Consider the following 15,195-nt stretch of genomic DNA (forward strand, 5'->3'; position numbering starts at 1 on the left):
GAGCGAAGCAGTTTTGTAACCTGCCTCTCCTGGGAAAAGTGTTGTCGGACCCTTTGTTGAGCTGAAATTGAGAAGTTTTCTTGGTTTGAAGAGAAGGTGATGGTCTCTGGCTGGTTTGGAGCCATTTTCTCTGGACAGGCGCCTGCTTCTCACGGCACATGGGCATTTGCCAGCAGTTTTTGGAGCAGTGGCCAAAGTGGGACTGGTTTGGAGCCTGGTGGACCTTGTCCCCACTGGGGATGAGATCTGCTGTGTGCTGCAGCTGGGTTGGAGCAACGTGGCTCTCCCAGGGGCCACATGGGCTGTGCTTCACCCACGGGGTGACACTGGGCTTGATTCCCTGGAGGGACAATGCTGAGGGACCCAGATGAAGTGCTGCCAGCTCTGGCTCCATCCACCTCACTGGGTTTTCACTGGGACAGGCTCTGTCTGTCCATCTCCTTGGGATCAAACTCTGATCCCTTTGCCTCCTCTCCTGATGATGTGACCACAGTGGATCCCTGTGTCCCTCCCGAGGGACACAGGGGATGCTCCCCAGGGACAGGGGCCGCCCTCCCCAGCTCAGAACGGGGTCTGCAATTTTTGCTGCTGGCTTCTGCAACGCATTGGAGCCCCATCCCTGCTCCCAGCTACAGAGAGAGACGGGACGAGGCTGACATTTGGAGGATGGGAAGACGCAGGCGAGCAGGAGCAGGGAGGCGAGTTCCCAGGGAGACGTGGCATTAGGAGGTGACTGGTGCTGGTTGACGGCAAAGCCTCTCCAGGAGGCCAGCTGTTTGCTGTGCTGCCTCACTTAAGGTCACCTTCGCTTCCTTCCTCTCCCTTTTGGAGGAGGGCCCTTTGCCTGGGAGAGCAGGAGCATCCTTGGTTTTTTTATGGGCAGGGAGAGGGGGACAGGGACACTCCTCCGAGGCAGTGCCTCAGCCTCCTGGCTTGCTTGCCATGCCTGGCTTTTGGCTTCTTCTGCAGGAGTTGCCCAAATCCTATATTCTTTGTCCTGCTCCTCTCCCAGGTGGGAGAGCGGAGCTGGCAGCAAAGCCACCGAGGGCTGCGAAGGACAAGGGGAGGCAACTTTTGGTCCAGGTCCCACCGGAGCAGCCGGCCATGGGTGCCTGGACTCCCTGAGGTGCTGCCTGGTGGCAAAGGCAGCGTGGCCCTCCCAGCTGGTGGCCTTGGAGGCCACCAACCTGGCCCTTGGCAGCACAGGGTGGTTGGTCCCCATCACATTGTGTGCCCCATTGCGTCATCGTCCCCAGGCTGAGGGTTTATTGTCCCCAAGCCCAGCTTTCTGCCATGCTGTGGCGAAACATGTCCCCAACATGGTGCTTGATGGTCCCCCATCGCCTTCAAATGTGTCGACACGCATCCTGCAGGCGAGTGAAGGGATCATTTCCCGCCCCCGGTAGTGGTGGGCAAGCGCTGGATGTTAATTTACTCTCCTCCTCACTGAATTTCCCCCTCTCCAGCGTCTCTTTGCCGCGTTGGACATGCTTGCCCCCGGCTCCCTGGTGTCGCGCCTGCGGAGGGAAGCCACGGCGGCTGGAAACGCCTGGCTCCTCAAGCACGATAATTGAATGTGACAGGAACACACTAACTAGGAGACCTCGCTGCCTCCAGCTGATTTGCATTGCAAATAGCATTTAAAATTAAAGAGTGATGAGGGTTTGTTGTGGTTTGTTTTTTTTTCTTTTTTTTTTTTTAATCCCCTCTTTACAGGGAAGCTGGATGCAAAGATCCATCAGGGAGCAAAGAAGGGGTTAATGAAGCAGAAAGCAATGGGGTGAGCCGGTGGGGAGCAGCAACATGTTCCCACGCAGCACCCGACTGTCACCGAAGGTTGCCGGGATGGTCCTCGACTCCGGAAAGCAGGTGCAAGACGGATTCCAGAGCACTGTTAGGTATTGCTTTATCCATTGTATTCCAAAAGCATTAAAAGAGACGTGTTTTCACCGAGCTCTCATCCAACAGCCCTGTGCTTCCTGGGAAGTCACGCACTGTGGACAAGGGTGGGTGGGAGATGGAGCTTGACGGGATGGGGTTCAACCAAGCGCTGGGATCTCCACATCTCCTATGAGCATCAGATCCCAGGACAGGCAAGGGGAGCTCACCAGCAGCGGCTAACCCCGCTCCATCCGTCTCGGCAGGCGGGAGGTAGCTCCATCCTGGCTTTGGGAGCGTCTCCCTCCCCAAAATGTGCCTTGAGGTTTTTTGGCTGGATAGGGTTAGGCATGTCGTGGCGCTGGCCTCGCAGGAGAAAGGCAAGAAATGTGGGAGGGATGAGGGGGATGGCTCCCAACAGCCGGAGAGCCTGAGCCCTGCCGAGCGTGTGCTTGGGGAAGCGGGAGACTCGGGGTGAGAGGTGGGCTCTGTTCCTGCTCAGAGGCTTTCTGCTCGTGGGAGCGTGCCCTTCCAGCTCTTGGCATCGCTGGGAAGTGCCCAGCCTTAACATCCCGCTCTCCTGATTTGTATCAAAGCAGCAGCCACCCTGCAAAAGCTGACCCGCCCCTCCAGCAGCTGTGTGCATGAGTTAAAAACCCGCTCTGCCTTATGAATAAGATTAATTTCTCCTTTTTCTTTAATCCTTCATATTCAGCATCTCCCCGCATTGCCATGTCTGTGCTCATTACGCATTCGTGTTCACTGGGCTGTGAGCCTTTCCTGCCATGTTGCTCCAGGCTCTTCCTTGTTGTGGTCTAAGCGCTCCTCCTCATTCCTTGGAGCCCACCCTGCTCTGGAGGGGACAGAGCAACCCCTGAGCGCTGCTGGCATCCCTCCTCCTCCCCAGGGCCACAGTGGGGAGCAGAGCAGGGCTGCCGGTTCAGCTGCTTGGCGCTGTCACTGGTTACAGGTTGTCCCAGTCCTCTGCTTCGGTTCCTGTCGCTACCCCATCAGGGAGGAGGAGGAGGGTGCGAAGCCTTCGTGCCAACCGCCTGTGCCCCCTGAAATTCGGCAGCTGGATGCTGCGGTGCTGGAAGCCGTCCCGCTAGTGCTGCCGTTTGCCCTGGAAGTTGTCTTCTGGCTCTGTCTTCTGCTTTTGCTGCCTATGGGATCTCTGAGATGCTGGAGGTGGTGGATCTGGATTCGACGCCCGCCCGTGTCGTTCCTCGTTTGGAAAACACTGGCGGGTGTTTCAGCTCTGAGTTGCCCGGGCTTGGCACGGAGGTCATGCTACAGGAGCTGCCGTTCAGCCTGGCAGAGGGAGGTGGGCTTCTGCCACTTCCTTCCTCCTCTGGCTGCGTCCCCCCATCTACCAGCCTGTCCCTGTCCCTCGTGTCTCACCAGTATGGTCCCAATCAGCTGTGCTGGGACTCCCGGTGACGTCCCTGCACGTTCTTCTCTTCTTTTATCAGGGAGGTCCTCCTCTCTTGCATGGATGTGCCTCAAGAGCGAGGGGAAATGTCAGTGGTGCCTGCATGGAGAGGGATGGGGGGCTTGGGGTGGCATCCTGGGGTCCTGGTGCCATGGGGAGAAGGAGGTAGGAGGGGCAGGACATTGAGGTCGCTTTGCCCAAGGCGCCTGCAGCTCCATGGAGCATCTCTCCTAGAGATGGGAAGGGGTTGACCCTCGAGCAGCTGGCCTGAAGGCAGCGCTTGTGGGACCAAGGTGGGGGAGACGCTCTTCCAGGCAGAAGACAGGCGCGTGGAGAAGGAGGGTCCAGTTACATGGCGGACAACGTCTTTCACAAAGCATCACGGGTGTCTTTGCTGCCCTGCCCTGCGCCTCCCCGGCATGGCCTGAGAGGATCGGGACACTGAGCACCCAGGGAGGACACGCTCAGCACCCAGGGCTTGCACCCGGGCTCGGGGTTTCCAGCTCCTGCTCCTTATCCCAGGAGTGCAGCACCCTCGGACAAGGCTGTGACAGCGTGGGATCTTTTGCTATCGCCGTAGGACAAGGGGACTGTGGGACTCGCGTCCTGTCCATCACACCCAATGCCCATCAAAATCCCCAACTCAGGGCACTGCTTCCCAGGACAGGTCTCCCACCCCCTACCTAAGCCGGGTTTTTAATACGAGCCTAGGATTTGGCTTCATGTCAAACCAGACCCATCTCCTGTGTCCACTTCTGTGAAAGCGGCAGCTGTTTTGTCACCTCCCTGTCCTTTATATCGCTCACAGCTCACATCTTTGTGTCACCCGAAGGTTTCATCCCCAAGGATTTCACGTTCTCCACTGTTGTTAGTAAAATGCACTGAGTCCTGCGGCGCTGGCGGCTCCAGCAGCCCCGGGCAGACTGGGTCGCCGGCGCTGCTTGTGGTCATGGCAAAACGCACCATCGGAGGGATGCCGAGATCGTTTCCAGTGAAGCCTTGTTGTCTGGCACTGTTTTTATTTTCCTCCTGTATTAATGACATCATTTGTGGTTTTGCTGGGGAACGAGCAGACTGAGGCACTGATCCATCCTTGGTTTGTTCTGCGTTCCTGGCAGAAGCTGGTTTTCCCACCCTCCAGAGCATCATCCCTGGTCTGGGATGTGCTGAAAATCAACACCCAATGCCCAGAACACCTTTTACCCAATCCTTTAAAAATTTTTGGTAAAAGCTGACCTGAATTTATTAATATAGATTGTCTTGGGGCCCACCAGCGTTGGGTTTGTGCCACACGAGGACAATTTCTCTTCACCACGATAACGAAGAATTTCCCCTCTTTGTCTCTTTCGGGCTAAATGAGTGCTCGTCTCATCCCTCTTCTCCTACTGCTTTGAACCTCTTCTGGCTCCCCTCCTGCCTGCCCCAGCCCCAGAAGCCAGAGAAACAGGGTGATGGCACCCAAAAGACAGCCCTTCACGCTGTCCCCCCTCCTTTGCCAGAGGCTTGGCTCTCGCACCGTCCTCGTTTGGGGACGAAAAGCATCAGAAGAAATCGCCGTCTCCTTCGGTGTCCTCCTGAAACCGTGCTGGAGGAGGAGACCTGCCATCCCCCGGGATGGTGGCACTTCTCCGGGCTGGGATGCCCCACGCCGGAGCCCGGGTGGGTGGGTGGAGGTGGTGGTCCCCCGCTCCGTCACCTTCGCTGCAGGACCGTTGTCTGGCTCCGAGGTCTGCGCTGCCGCCGTGCCGGCTCGGATCGTGCGCCCCGTCTTCCACGGCGCAGCTCGCCGCACCGGTTCGCCTTGGAGCTGGGGGCCAGCCGCTCCTGCGCTGGGCTGGTTTTGGGGTGTCCTGAGGCCAGGGCTGGGACGATCCCCGCTGGGATGAGCCGAAATTTCCTCGCTGGCCAGCGCGTGGCACGGCACCAAGGCTTTGGGGGGGGTTGTGGAGGTTTTGGGGACATGTCACCTCCTGGGGATGAGGAGGGTTGGGGATCCCGGTGCTTTCGGGAAGGAAGATGGTCCCTCCGTCCCACGCTGGAAATCTGTTTGGGGAGGAAAAATGACGGCGTGGGACATGACGTCGTGGGTTTTTTGGGGTGGATGTGCATCCTGGGCGGTGACCCCAGCTCCTGCCCGCTCCCGGCAGGTCTCTCCCAGCGGTGCCCTGCCCGAAAACCAGCCCCGGGCCGTTCCGTGCCGGCCCCGTGAGTGGAACCGGTGCCGGTGCCCCCCACCCCCCGATAGCGCAGCCGTGGGGGGGACCATGCCGGGCAGAGGGTCTCACACGGCACCCCACAGCCCATAAAACACTCCCGAAAAGATGCCCCCCCCCCCCCCCCCCCCTTTCCGAGGTGACGCCCCGGCGGCTCCGGCTCCTCAGCAGGGGGAACGCTCCTCTCCGGGTTTTGCCCGCCGCCCCTGCGCCCCGGCTCCCGATCCGGTCTCCGCGTTTTCCGGCCGCGCGGCTTGACCGGAACGCTGGCGCCCCTCTTTGTGCTGGGGGGGGCCGCGCCGCTCCGGGTTTTCCACCCCGCCGGGGCCGGGGCTTTCCGCCTAGTCCGCTCTCCGCGACTCCACCTTCCGGGTTTTGAGTCGCACCCCGCGCCAGCCCGCTCCGGCTACCGCTCTGGTTCCGGCTCCGGGCTGCCGCGTCCCCGCCGAGCGGAGCCGAGCGGAGCCGAGCGGAGCCGAGCGCCCGCCCCGCCCCGCCCCGCTCCGCCCCGCCCCGCCCCGCCAGGCGGACACCGGCGCGGCCTGCGCGGCGCGGCGCGGCCCACAGGCGCGGGTGGCATGGCGGCCCCGGCGGCCGGCCCCTAGCTGCCGGCGGAGCGGAGGAGGAGCGGCCTAGGCGGCCCCATGGAGGAGACTTAGGGCCTGCCCGTGGACGGGAACGGAGCCCGGTGAGTGCGGGCCGGGCCCGGCCTCCGCGGCGCCCCGGCGGGGTGGGGGTTGGGGGGGGAGTGGTGGCGGTTAGGGATCCCCCGCGGCCGTTGGGCCCGGCCCGGGTCGTCGTCCCGCCCCCCCCCCGCGACCGTTGTGGCCCCGGTTCTCCCCCCGCGGTGACCGTTGGGCCCTTCCCCCGCGGCCGTTGGGGCCACGACCCCCCCCTCCGACCCCCCCCCCTCCCGGTTTAAGCCCCCTCGCGTGGCTGGGCGCCGTCGCCGTGGCCCCGGCACGTCCCTCTGTGACCGTTGGGACGGAGATGTGTGCCCCCCCCCCCCCTCCCCCGTGACCGTTGGGGCCCCGTGGAGGTCGGGTGGCCGCCCCCCCCCCCCCCCAGGGGTGCGGGGTCACCCCCCCCCCGCGACCGCGGGGGTCACCTGCTCCACGGCTGTGGAACCGGGGGGGGGGGGCACCCACGGGGCGGTGGGGCCTGGTGTGCAGTGCTCCCTCCCGCCGGGTTGCGTGATGGGGGGGCTCGGCGTGTGCGTGGGGTCACGGAGCCCTCACGGCTGCGCTGGGGGAGTGGGGGGAGGATCCACTGTGTGCGGGGTCACCGCCGGGGCAGGTTTTGGGGTGAGGGCCGGGAGGGGGGGTGGGGGCACGACACGATGCGTGTGGGCCGTGGGTGGTGGCAGGACACGGGGATGCGGTTCCCGAGAGGGCGGCTGTGTCCCGGGGGGGAGAGGGGGGGTGGGGTGGGTGCGTGTGTCTCTCTTCATCTCCCCCCCCGCGGGGTGCCGGTGGTGGTGGCGGGCATGCGGCCCCACGCAGGGGGGTTCTCGGCACAAATCACGGAAGATTACATTTTCCCGAAGACGTTGAGCGAGCACGAGTTGTCTGCGTGAGGTTCTGGAGGGGGCAAACGCTGCGAGCGCAGCGAGGCCACCGGGGCCAGCTCCGGCCCCCCCTCAGCTCTGCTTTGGCCAGGACCCACGGGTGTCCCCACTTGCCGGTGACCCCGGCGCGGCAGGACGAGCAGCCGTCCTTGGAGCCCCCGCGCTGGCTGCCACGGAGCCCTGCTGGCGAGGGTCAACGCGTGGGGGCCCGATCCTGGGATTGGGGGGGGGGGGGGAGAGTGGGGTGTGACACCACGAGTGACAACGTGGCCGTGCCGGCGAGGCGTCCCATAAAGGCTGCGGGTTTCTGCGGGTGGAACGGAGGGCGAGGACGGCCGCTCCTGCCGTGAAGCTCTCCCGCCCGTTGTGTACATGGGGAAGGTCACAGGTTCAGGTCTGGTCTGCGAGACTTGGCTCCCCTCCATCTCCCAGCAGCCCTCTTTTTTTTTTTTTCTTTTCCTTTTCCCCCCCCTTTCTGGGAAGGCCCTTTCCCTCGGAGGAGGTGTTAGACGCACACATCTTCTGTGGCACCCACCGAAGAGCTCACGGGCCCTTTTTTCTCCCCCCCCCCTTCAGAAGAATTAAGGATGCTGGCATCAGGGCTGGCTTTTGGGCTCTGGCGTGCGCAGGGGCGGCGCGGGTGCTCGCAGCCTTCCTCGCCTGGACATCCTCAGGAAAACCGATTTCCCCGCTTTGTGCGATGACTCCGGCATCGGATTATGCTGCACATTTCTAGCTCTTTGTTGGCAGTAGGCGACCGCACACGCACGGCACTTGAAAAATCCAGTCAGCTTATTTTATTGATTAGCTCTTGACCAGAAATAATTTATAATTTATTATTTTGAAGCTGTTTCAGTCTCGAAACAAAAATCCTTGCCCTTTTATGCCCTCGTTCATCCAGCAAGGTTTTCTCCTCTCCCTGCGGGGTAGAGCTGGCTGAGGAAGGGAGACGTGAGCAGCACCGGGAGCACGGCCGTCTCGGTGGTGCAAAAGGACAAGGATTTAATGTTTTACCTAAACTGGCCTCGCGTTCAGGACAAGGGCTGCAAGCCAGTTAGAGCCACCAGCGGAAATTAATTATCAAGCAAGTTGTAATGATCTGTAATTGAGTATGGCCAGGACATGGGGATTTTTTTTTTTTTTTCTTTTTTCAAGCTGGGTGCTTGGACTTGGTTTCTAGTGGAGGGTCTGTGTGTTTTGTGAGTCACCATTAGGCTGCTCGTTAGCTGGAGGGGCTGGTGTGTGCGCGTATATGCACGTAGGTGTCTTTTAATACACGTGTTATCCTACCGCGGCGTCCTCTGTGCGTGCCGAAAATGGTGTTATTTTTTTTTTGGGGGGGGGGGAGAAGCTGCTGCAAATAAGGAATGTTTGTCCTTCTGTAGCCCTGTGCTGCGGGCTGGGTGGCAACCGCAAATAATCTCTCCTCTGCAGTTGCAAGGTTGCAAAGTCCCCTCGCGCTCACTGCACCCGACTTGTCGGACGTCGGCGGGCACGGCATCTGCTTCTGCTGCCTCTAAAGCTTTTTCCCTTTGAATCGTTAGGCTAGCTGAAAATGTGCCTTTTTCGGGAAGAAAGGGCTCGCAAAGCATAAAGGCAATGAGGCGTTCTCACGCTGTGTTGGAGCTACCTAACAGCTTGTGTATCTTTATTATGTATGAACAAGAAGGAAGGACAAGAGTTCACTCCGTCTGGTTTACTCCATTTGAGAACCGGGACGGTTGAATTGAAATTTGCCTCCAGATTATATTTACGGTATCTTTTTAATTCTAATTGCATAAATTAAAGAAAACCAGAAGCTGCCTCGTCTTTCTAGCACTTCCCCGTGGGCGTCCCTACCGAAACACAGTCCGTGTCCGTGAGTCGTGTCCCTGCCGCGGCGGAGGTTGGAGACCCATGGCTGGGATCACACTCCGGGGGCTCAGGCGCAATAGAAAGGCGGTTGGGGACCGGAGTTGGATGTCGTGCCTGATGCTGTGATTTACTCGGTATTTCCTGGGTGTACGCTTCCTAAAAAGGGATCTTGCTCTCCTTGCTCGTGGAGGGAAGAGGAAGAGCTGGGCTGTATCGTGTTGCTTTCGACCTTGGACAGGCCGGGAGCGGGGATGCACCTCGCCGCCGTCCTGCCGCGCCCCACGCGGCAGGGCTCCAATTCGGATTAGGGCCTCTGGGCGCTGATGCAATACTAGTCCCAGATGTAATGCAATAAGCCTCTTTGTCCCCTTTATCCGGAGTATTATGTAAATAAGATGGTATTTACGGTCCCAGGTATGTTGTTTTGGGGATGTGTGACAGCGTGCGTGCGCAGCTATGCCCTTTGAGCGTTGACGCTGCTGCTTCTGGCCGGCTTCCCCGGCCGGAGGCAGGGACCTGCCGGGAGTGGGCAGATGCTCGCGGGGAGCGCGTCACGTGCCGGCCTCCTGCCGAAAGGAGGTGAGGCCGTAGGTGACCTTGCCAAGGGCTGGTGACAGTTTAACCATGCTCAGTTGCTTGTACACCGTGAACGCAGCAAGTGGGTCGATTTTGGGTAGTCCGCAGGAGATGGGGTGGTTTTCCCACCGAGCTCAAGGTGAGGTCTGTGTTTATCTTTGCCGGCTTGCTGCAGAATACGGACTGATGTTTCTCTAACCTCTGGATTGTGAGAGTCGTGGGTCTGTTTCCAAACCTGCCCTGTATTTCTTTGCAGCTGATGGTGGTTTGTGGAGGGATTTTTTGAGGAGCACCAAAGTCCCCAAAGCACTTGGAGATGGCCTGGGTTGTCTGCAGTTCTTCTGAGGTGGCCTGGGCTGTCTGCAGTTCTTCTGTGATGCCTCTCCTGATGCTTCATGGGCACGGGTCAAGTGCGTGTGGGCTCTCTGGGTATGGGGAGAGCTGGTCCCTTCCCCATGGAGCTTGCCTGCTTATTTGGGAAAGTCATAATTTGGATGCTTGTGCTGTGGTGGTAGTGGCTGGAGGAAGGATGATACAGTTGCACGGGGTGCCTGACTCCACAAGGGTTTTGGGGATGTAGGAGGTGTGTTGAGGAGCTCATCTAGGTGTGAAGCATCTTTTACAAGACCGAGGGTAGGCAGATGAGCTGGCTCGGAGCATGTGGCTGCCCCGGGAGCTCATCGGTGGCCGCGTATAGCTACTGAACTGGAGCTTTGGCCACCCCAGCAGCAGCTGGTCTGGTCCACATCCCTGTGGTGGGTTGGCTCAGATGAGGAAGGTGGTTTTTTTTGTTTTTTTTTTTTTTTTTTTTTTTTCTTCCCTTGGGGAAGGGAAGAAAAAAGATCCCACTGGGACGTGGCTTCTTTTGCCACGCAATTGCATCGAAAATGCACTTTCCTGCTAACGAGGCTCAGTGCCTTGTGGTGTGATGTGGTTTCAGAGAAGGGAGTAAGGTTTTGCTCTGACAGTCCTATGGTAAAGAAAATAGGGAACAGCTGCCTGTCTGGGAAACTTGCTCTGTGACTCTAGTTGCTTGTGTGATTTCTTTGTTTGAATTTCTATAATTTCTTTAACGGAAACACCTATTTCACTTCTGGGTTTTGGTGAAAAATCAGGTTTTGAGATGAAACCAAGATGTTGTTTTGCTTTTGCTGCAGCTGGGTGTCCTTCACATGTGCAAAAATTACTGATGTAGCTGCTTAAGCATCAGCTTAGATGTTGTGTGAGGGGGATGTGTGTGTGTAGGGAGAGGGTGTAAATGGGTGCGAGTGCATTTTTGTGGATGAATAAGGAAAATTTCTGGAGAATCTTGATATTTTGTATTTAAACATTAAATGCTCAGCTTCTACAACTCATTTCCTTGTTTATGGAGTAAGAAAAGAAAGAAAAAGGAAAGATAATGTTGTCTCTTTATGCCTGTCCTTCCCCAACTGCATCGTGGACACAGAGAAGTTTTGTAGCATCAGATTTTCCCTCCGAGCTGTTCCTGGGTCCGCTCGGCCACTCTTCTGACGGCTAGAAGGATGGTATCTTTGTACAGTGCTACGCCACGTGCAATGTCTTGTCTTTTTGCGTGGCCATGCCAATTTATTGATAACAAAACAAGGCAGTTTGATTTTAATAAATTTTCTGAGCCCGTTTGTGGTTTTGAGTAAATGGAGCATCCCTGGCTCAAGATAGTCCAAAGATTTGGCTCGGAGTTATCTCCAACAGGAGAAAGGGCGGCTCGGGAGGAGTCTGCTTTGCAGCTTTTAAAGGAGTGAAAATGAGGTGTGTAATGACTTAGCCATGAATTCAATTGAAGAGGTAGAGTCTTACTAATCTCCAGGAGAATTACTGCTCCTTCCCCAAAGATTTAGTAGCTGGTGCCATGGTGAAGTTTCTTGTCCTGAAGATTTCCTGTTTATTTTTGGGGGGTTTCAAGTCTAATCTCTACCTTCCCTCTGTACCTATCGCCATGAGTAATTAAAAGTGAACTACGACTACCAAAATAAGCCAAGGACACTTTGATGCATGGTTCTTGCTGTTTTTTATTGTATTCCTTTACATGCTGGCTAATTCACAAAATTCGGCAATTTGCAATGGGTCATTAGCATGAATTAGCAACTTTCTGATGTATATCATAGCTTTGTAAATGTGCTTTATTAATCTGTGAAATACACCTATTTATTATCCCTCCCAGGGAAGAAAAAAAAAAAAAAAGGATTTCTTGGCATGGTACTTGCTCTGCTTGCATTTGTCCCTGTCTGTGTACGCCTTCCCTCCTCCTTTACTTTGCAGTCTGGTTGGTTTTTCCCAAAGTGTTCCCAGGCTGGTGGTTTGACAGCAAGAGAGATTACAGCCGCATGTACGGTCCTCTGCTGCAAATGAAGCCTTAGCTCGTGTAACCAAGGTGCCCTAATTGGTTATTGAATGAAGGGAATTAAAGGCATTAATAGGTGAAGTGGCGGCTCCTTCATTTTTGGAGCAGTGGAGGGATGTTCGTCCTCTTCTGAAGCCTGGGAAACAGCCAAGGCTGCCTGCGTGCTCCTCTCCTAAAAGAAAAAATAAAGCCCAGAAGCTCTCCCTCCCCTGGGAGCGAGCAAGCAAGTATCTGTCCGTCCTCTCCGAATTGCACTGCTGTATACCCCTCTCCTGTTGAGGTAGGACTGTGGCTGGGAGACGCCGCTCAACTGGGCATCGCTCAGCTGGGATCACTCCGGTGTTCTTCCTTTGGAAGGAGAAGAGAGAGATGAGATGCAGGAGCCCTCCCTGCATCTGCCAACGCAGCCGGTGGTTTCCCTTTCCAGCTGTACCTCCATGGAGGCTGATCCTTGTTGGAAACCTCCGTGGCTGCAACTGTGAAAGCCCCAGCTTGGGACTGGGACCACCGTGGGGTTGGGGGATGGCAGGGATACCAGGGTGGCTGGGAGCGAGGCGAGGAGCCTCGCCGCCTCCAAAGCCCCGTAAGGAAAGGGTACGAACGGCTGGTTCAGAGGTGCCTGCTCTGCTCCTGCCAAAGCCCAGGAGCTCGGGCTGCTGCCAAAACTGCGGGTGCCTTTCTGCCACCCTGCTGATAGCGTTGGGCAAGCAGGGGGAAAAGGTCGAGCTCCTTTTTTCCGGCACTTACTCCAGTGGTTATTTATGCCCGTTGGTTGTCTTTGGTCTTCGCCAGCTCTTCTTTCTTCCCGTCTCCGTGACTGATGCTTTGGGGATCTTTCCTGGTCACATCCATCTTGCTTCCTCTTGCTGCTGACTTTGTCAGGCTGCTGGCGGTTTTCCAGCCTGCGTGGAGCTTTATCTGAAATTTGTAAGCCTTTTTGATTATTTTTATGTGCTCTCTACCCCCTTCTAGGTTGCACATGAGGACAGGCCACCGATTCAGATATCTTTAAGCCACTCATAAATCAGTTCACTTCTGTGTTGGGGTTAGCAAGGGTGTAGCCAGACAGGTGTTAAATCTGCACGGCCGCTCCACTTTCCCAGTGGAAACCAGCTCCCCGCTCGAGGGACAAACAACCCCCAGGTTTGTCTCTATGGGAAGCTTCGTGATGCGGAGCTCGGTGCCAACGAGATTTGCTCAGATGTCCCATTTTGAGTGTTTAATGTTAGTTTTGGCAACAGCCAGCAGCGGCATGGCTGGCTGGGTTCAACAAGAATGGGCTTTGTGGTGGTAGGAGAGCACCGGCGCCGTGTCTGGTGCTGCCGGCAGCGCCTCCGATGAGCCGTAGCGTGCGAGCTTGTCTAGCTTAGACTCATCTGAAGCGCTTCTGAGTTAATCCTGGCCGGTTATTGCTCATAGGGTTGCTTTTTGCTTTTGCCACTGCGTAGCTGCCAATGGTCCGTGCGTCAGCCTTCAATAGCCAAACCCTGCGGTGATGCCTCTCCGCTCCCATGGCTCTGCCGGTGCCGTGGGCTGGTGACACCACGACACCTGCAGTCGCGTAGGGTGGCACGTGGGGATTGCGGGGGATGCAGGTTTTGGGTGAAGATGGGGCTGTGCTTCTAGTTACGGTTAAACCCTCGCTTGCAGGTCTGGGCATGGCAATTACATGGTGGTGTCTTCCAGCATGCAGACGCAATGGTGAGGGGTAAATCCCTGTTGGGCGTCCGTAATTCAGGATAGATCTAGAGCTGAGCTTGCAGGAAGGAAGCTGGCTCTGTTATTTTACCCACCGAATGCTTTTTCTCTGGTGCATGTGGGTTTTTCAATTTCTTTTTCCCAGTACAGCTGAGTGTTAAGAGCTCTGGGCACCACTTTATGTTTATGGATGTGGATCTGAGTGCCGGGGTTGCTGAGAAAGCTCTTGGCCATTTTCAGCTGTCGGAGGTTTTGAAGTCTGCAAGGTTATGCTTGCTGGAAGAAGTCTAGGCCGGTGTTTTTGGATGAGCAGACTATGGTCCAGCCAACCCTGAGCCCTGCTGCTACCTGCTCATCTCTGCGGCAGAGGCTTGGGAAGGGGACGTGCCTTGCACAGGACAGCGCAGTGTCAGAGTTGTAACGAAGGGCTGGCACAGCTCTCGTCTGCCCTAGCTGTGCTTCATGCTTCTCTAGTCCATGCTGCTGCTTTATCCCACCGCTGTGACCTTTCCTGCAAACCTGGCTCCTGCCCGGCAGGAGAGCTATGTAGGAGGGCTGTGCATGCAGGCAAGTCATTGCACTTAAAGGGCAGCTACAAAGAGGGCGAAGACTCTCTCTTCAGGAGGAGTCATGTGGAGAAGTCAAGGGGTAACGGATACAAGTTGCACTGGGAGAAGTTTCATCTCAACATAAGAAAGAATTTTTTTGTGGTGAGAACGGTCAGTCATTCACTGAAACAACCTCCTCGTGGACATGGTAGAGTCCACGTCACTGGAGGTTTTCAAGATGTGACTGGACAGGGTGGTAGATAGTCTCATCTAGGCTCTCTTTCCCACGAAAGGTTGGACCAGGTGACCTTTCAAGGTCCCTTCCAACCTGGTCTGCTCTATGGTTCTATGACTTGAGTTGTGTTGACACATACATTCACGCTTGTGCGTAACGATGGTGCTTGCTCAGCTTCCCACTGGAGAAGCGGCTCCAGCAGTGTGATTCAGTGAAGAGCAAGGGGACGTACCAAGAAGGTGACGTTTGCCTGCTGTCCTTCACGGGAACGAAATGAAGTGATGTCTGGTGCCTTCATGTGGGTCTGTAGGTATTGATGTGCCTCCTGCTCGAGCTGAGGAGCACGCACTTGAATGATATTTCTCTTGCCATTAGTTTTCTTGAAATATGAAGCTCTGGACTTCCTCATGTGTTGTTGGAGGAAATGTGAGTTGTGTTTTATTCAGTACAGAGGTAAGTAGCTTGAAAAAAATGCAAGGGTTGAGAGACATCAAAATCAAATAATTGTAAATCTGAAGAACTGCGGGCTCTTGAGGCATGAACAAATGAAAAATTGGGACTTTGGTGATGACACTTCCAAGAGTGATGAGAGGATTAAAGAGGAACTTGTTCCAGTTTTCCCCATTGCGTGATATGAAGGCGTGAAACATTTCTTCCTTTTTGTTTTCCCCCTTGTTGTCTGTGTTGCACGTCAGTGGCGTTTGGCTGGTCGGGAGTTGAGGGAAGTGAAGGGATCTGTAGAGGGTGGCTTTGCCATTGAGCCATGTTCAAGAACGTTGGGTTTTTCAGCCCTAGATCGAGTTTCTCCTCAATGCCTGTTTGGTGTCAAGGT

At 56.5% G+C, this 15,195-nt stretch overlaps 2 protein-coding genes across 4 annotated transcripts in view; both read left to right on the forward strand.

Annotated features, from left to right (window-relative positions):
- Nucleotides 1–1,978, forward strand: part of TRIP4 (thyroid hormone receptor interactor 4) — a 34,055-nt gene extending 32,077 nt beyond the window's left edge. The window contains exon 13 of the mRNA XM_075045755.1: nucleotides 1,717–1,978. Coding sequence (XP_074901856.1) covers nucleotides 1,717–1,784 — 68 coding nt within the window. The 3' untranslated portion in view covers nucleotides 1,785–1,978. The remainder of the gene's footprint in view (nucleotides 1–1,716) is intronic.
- A 4,052-nt stretch (nucleotides 1,979–6,030) lies between these two features.
- Nucleotides 6,031–15,195, forward strand: part of ZNF609 (zinc finger protein 609) — a 75,458-nt gene continuing 66,293 nt past the window's right edge. For 2 of the 3 annotated variants that reach the window (XM_075045759.1, XM_075045756.1), the window contains exon 1: nucleotides 6,032–6,211. The gene's annotated coding sequence lies outside the window, so the exon portion shown is untranslated. Of the gene's footprint in view, nucleotides 6,212–15,195 lie in introns of all 3 variants that reach the window. The other variant, XM_075045757.1, reaches the window with a different exon arrangement.

Source organism: Buteo buteo, chromosome 13 (assembly GCF_964188355.1).
Source record: "Buteo buteo chromosome 13, bButBut1.hap1.1, whole genome shotgun sequence".
NCBI classification, from domain to species: Eukaryota; Metazoa; Chordata; class Aves; order Accipitriformes; family Accipitridae; genus Buteo; species Buteo buteo.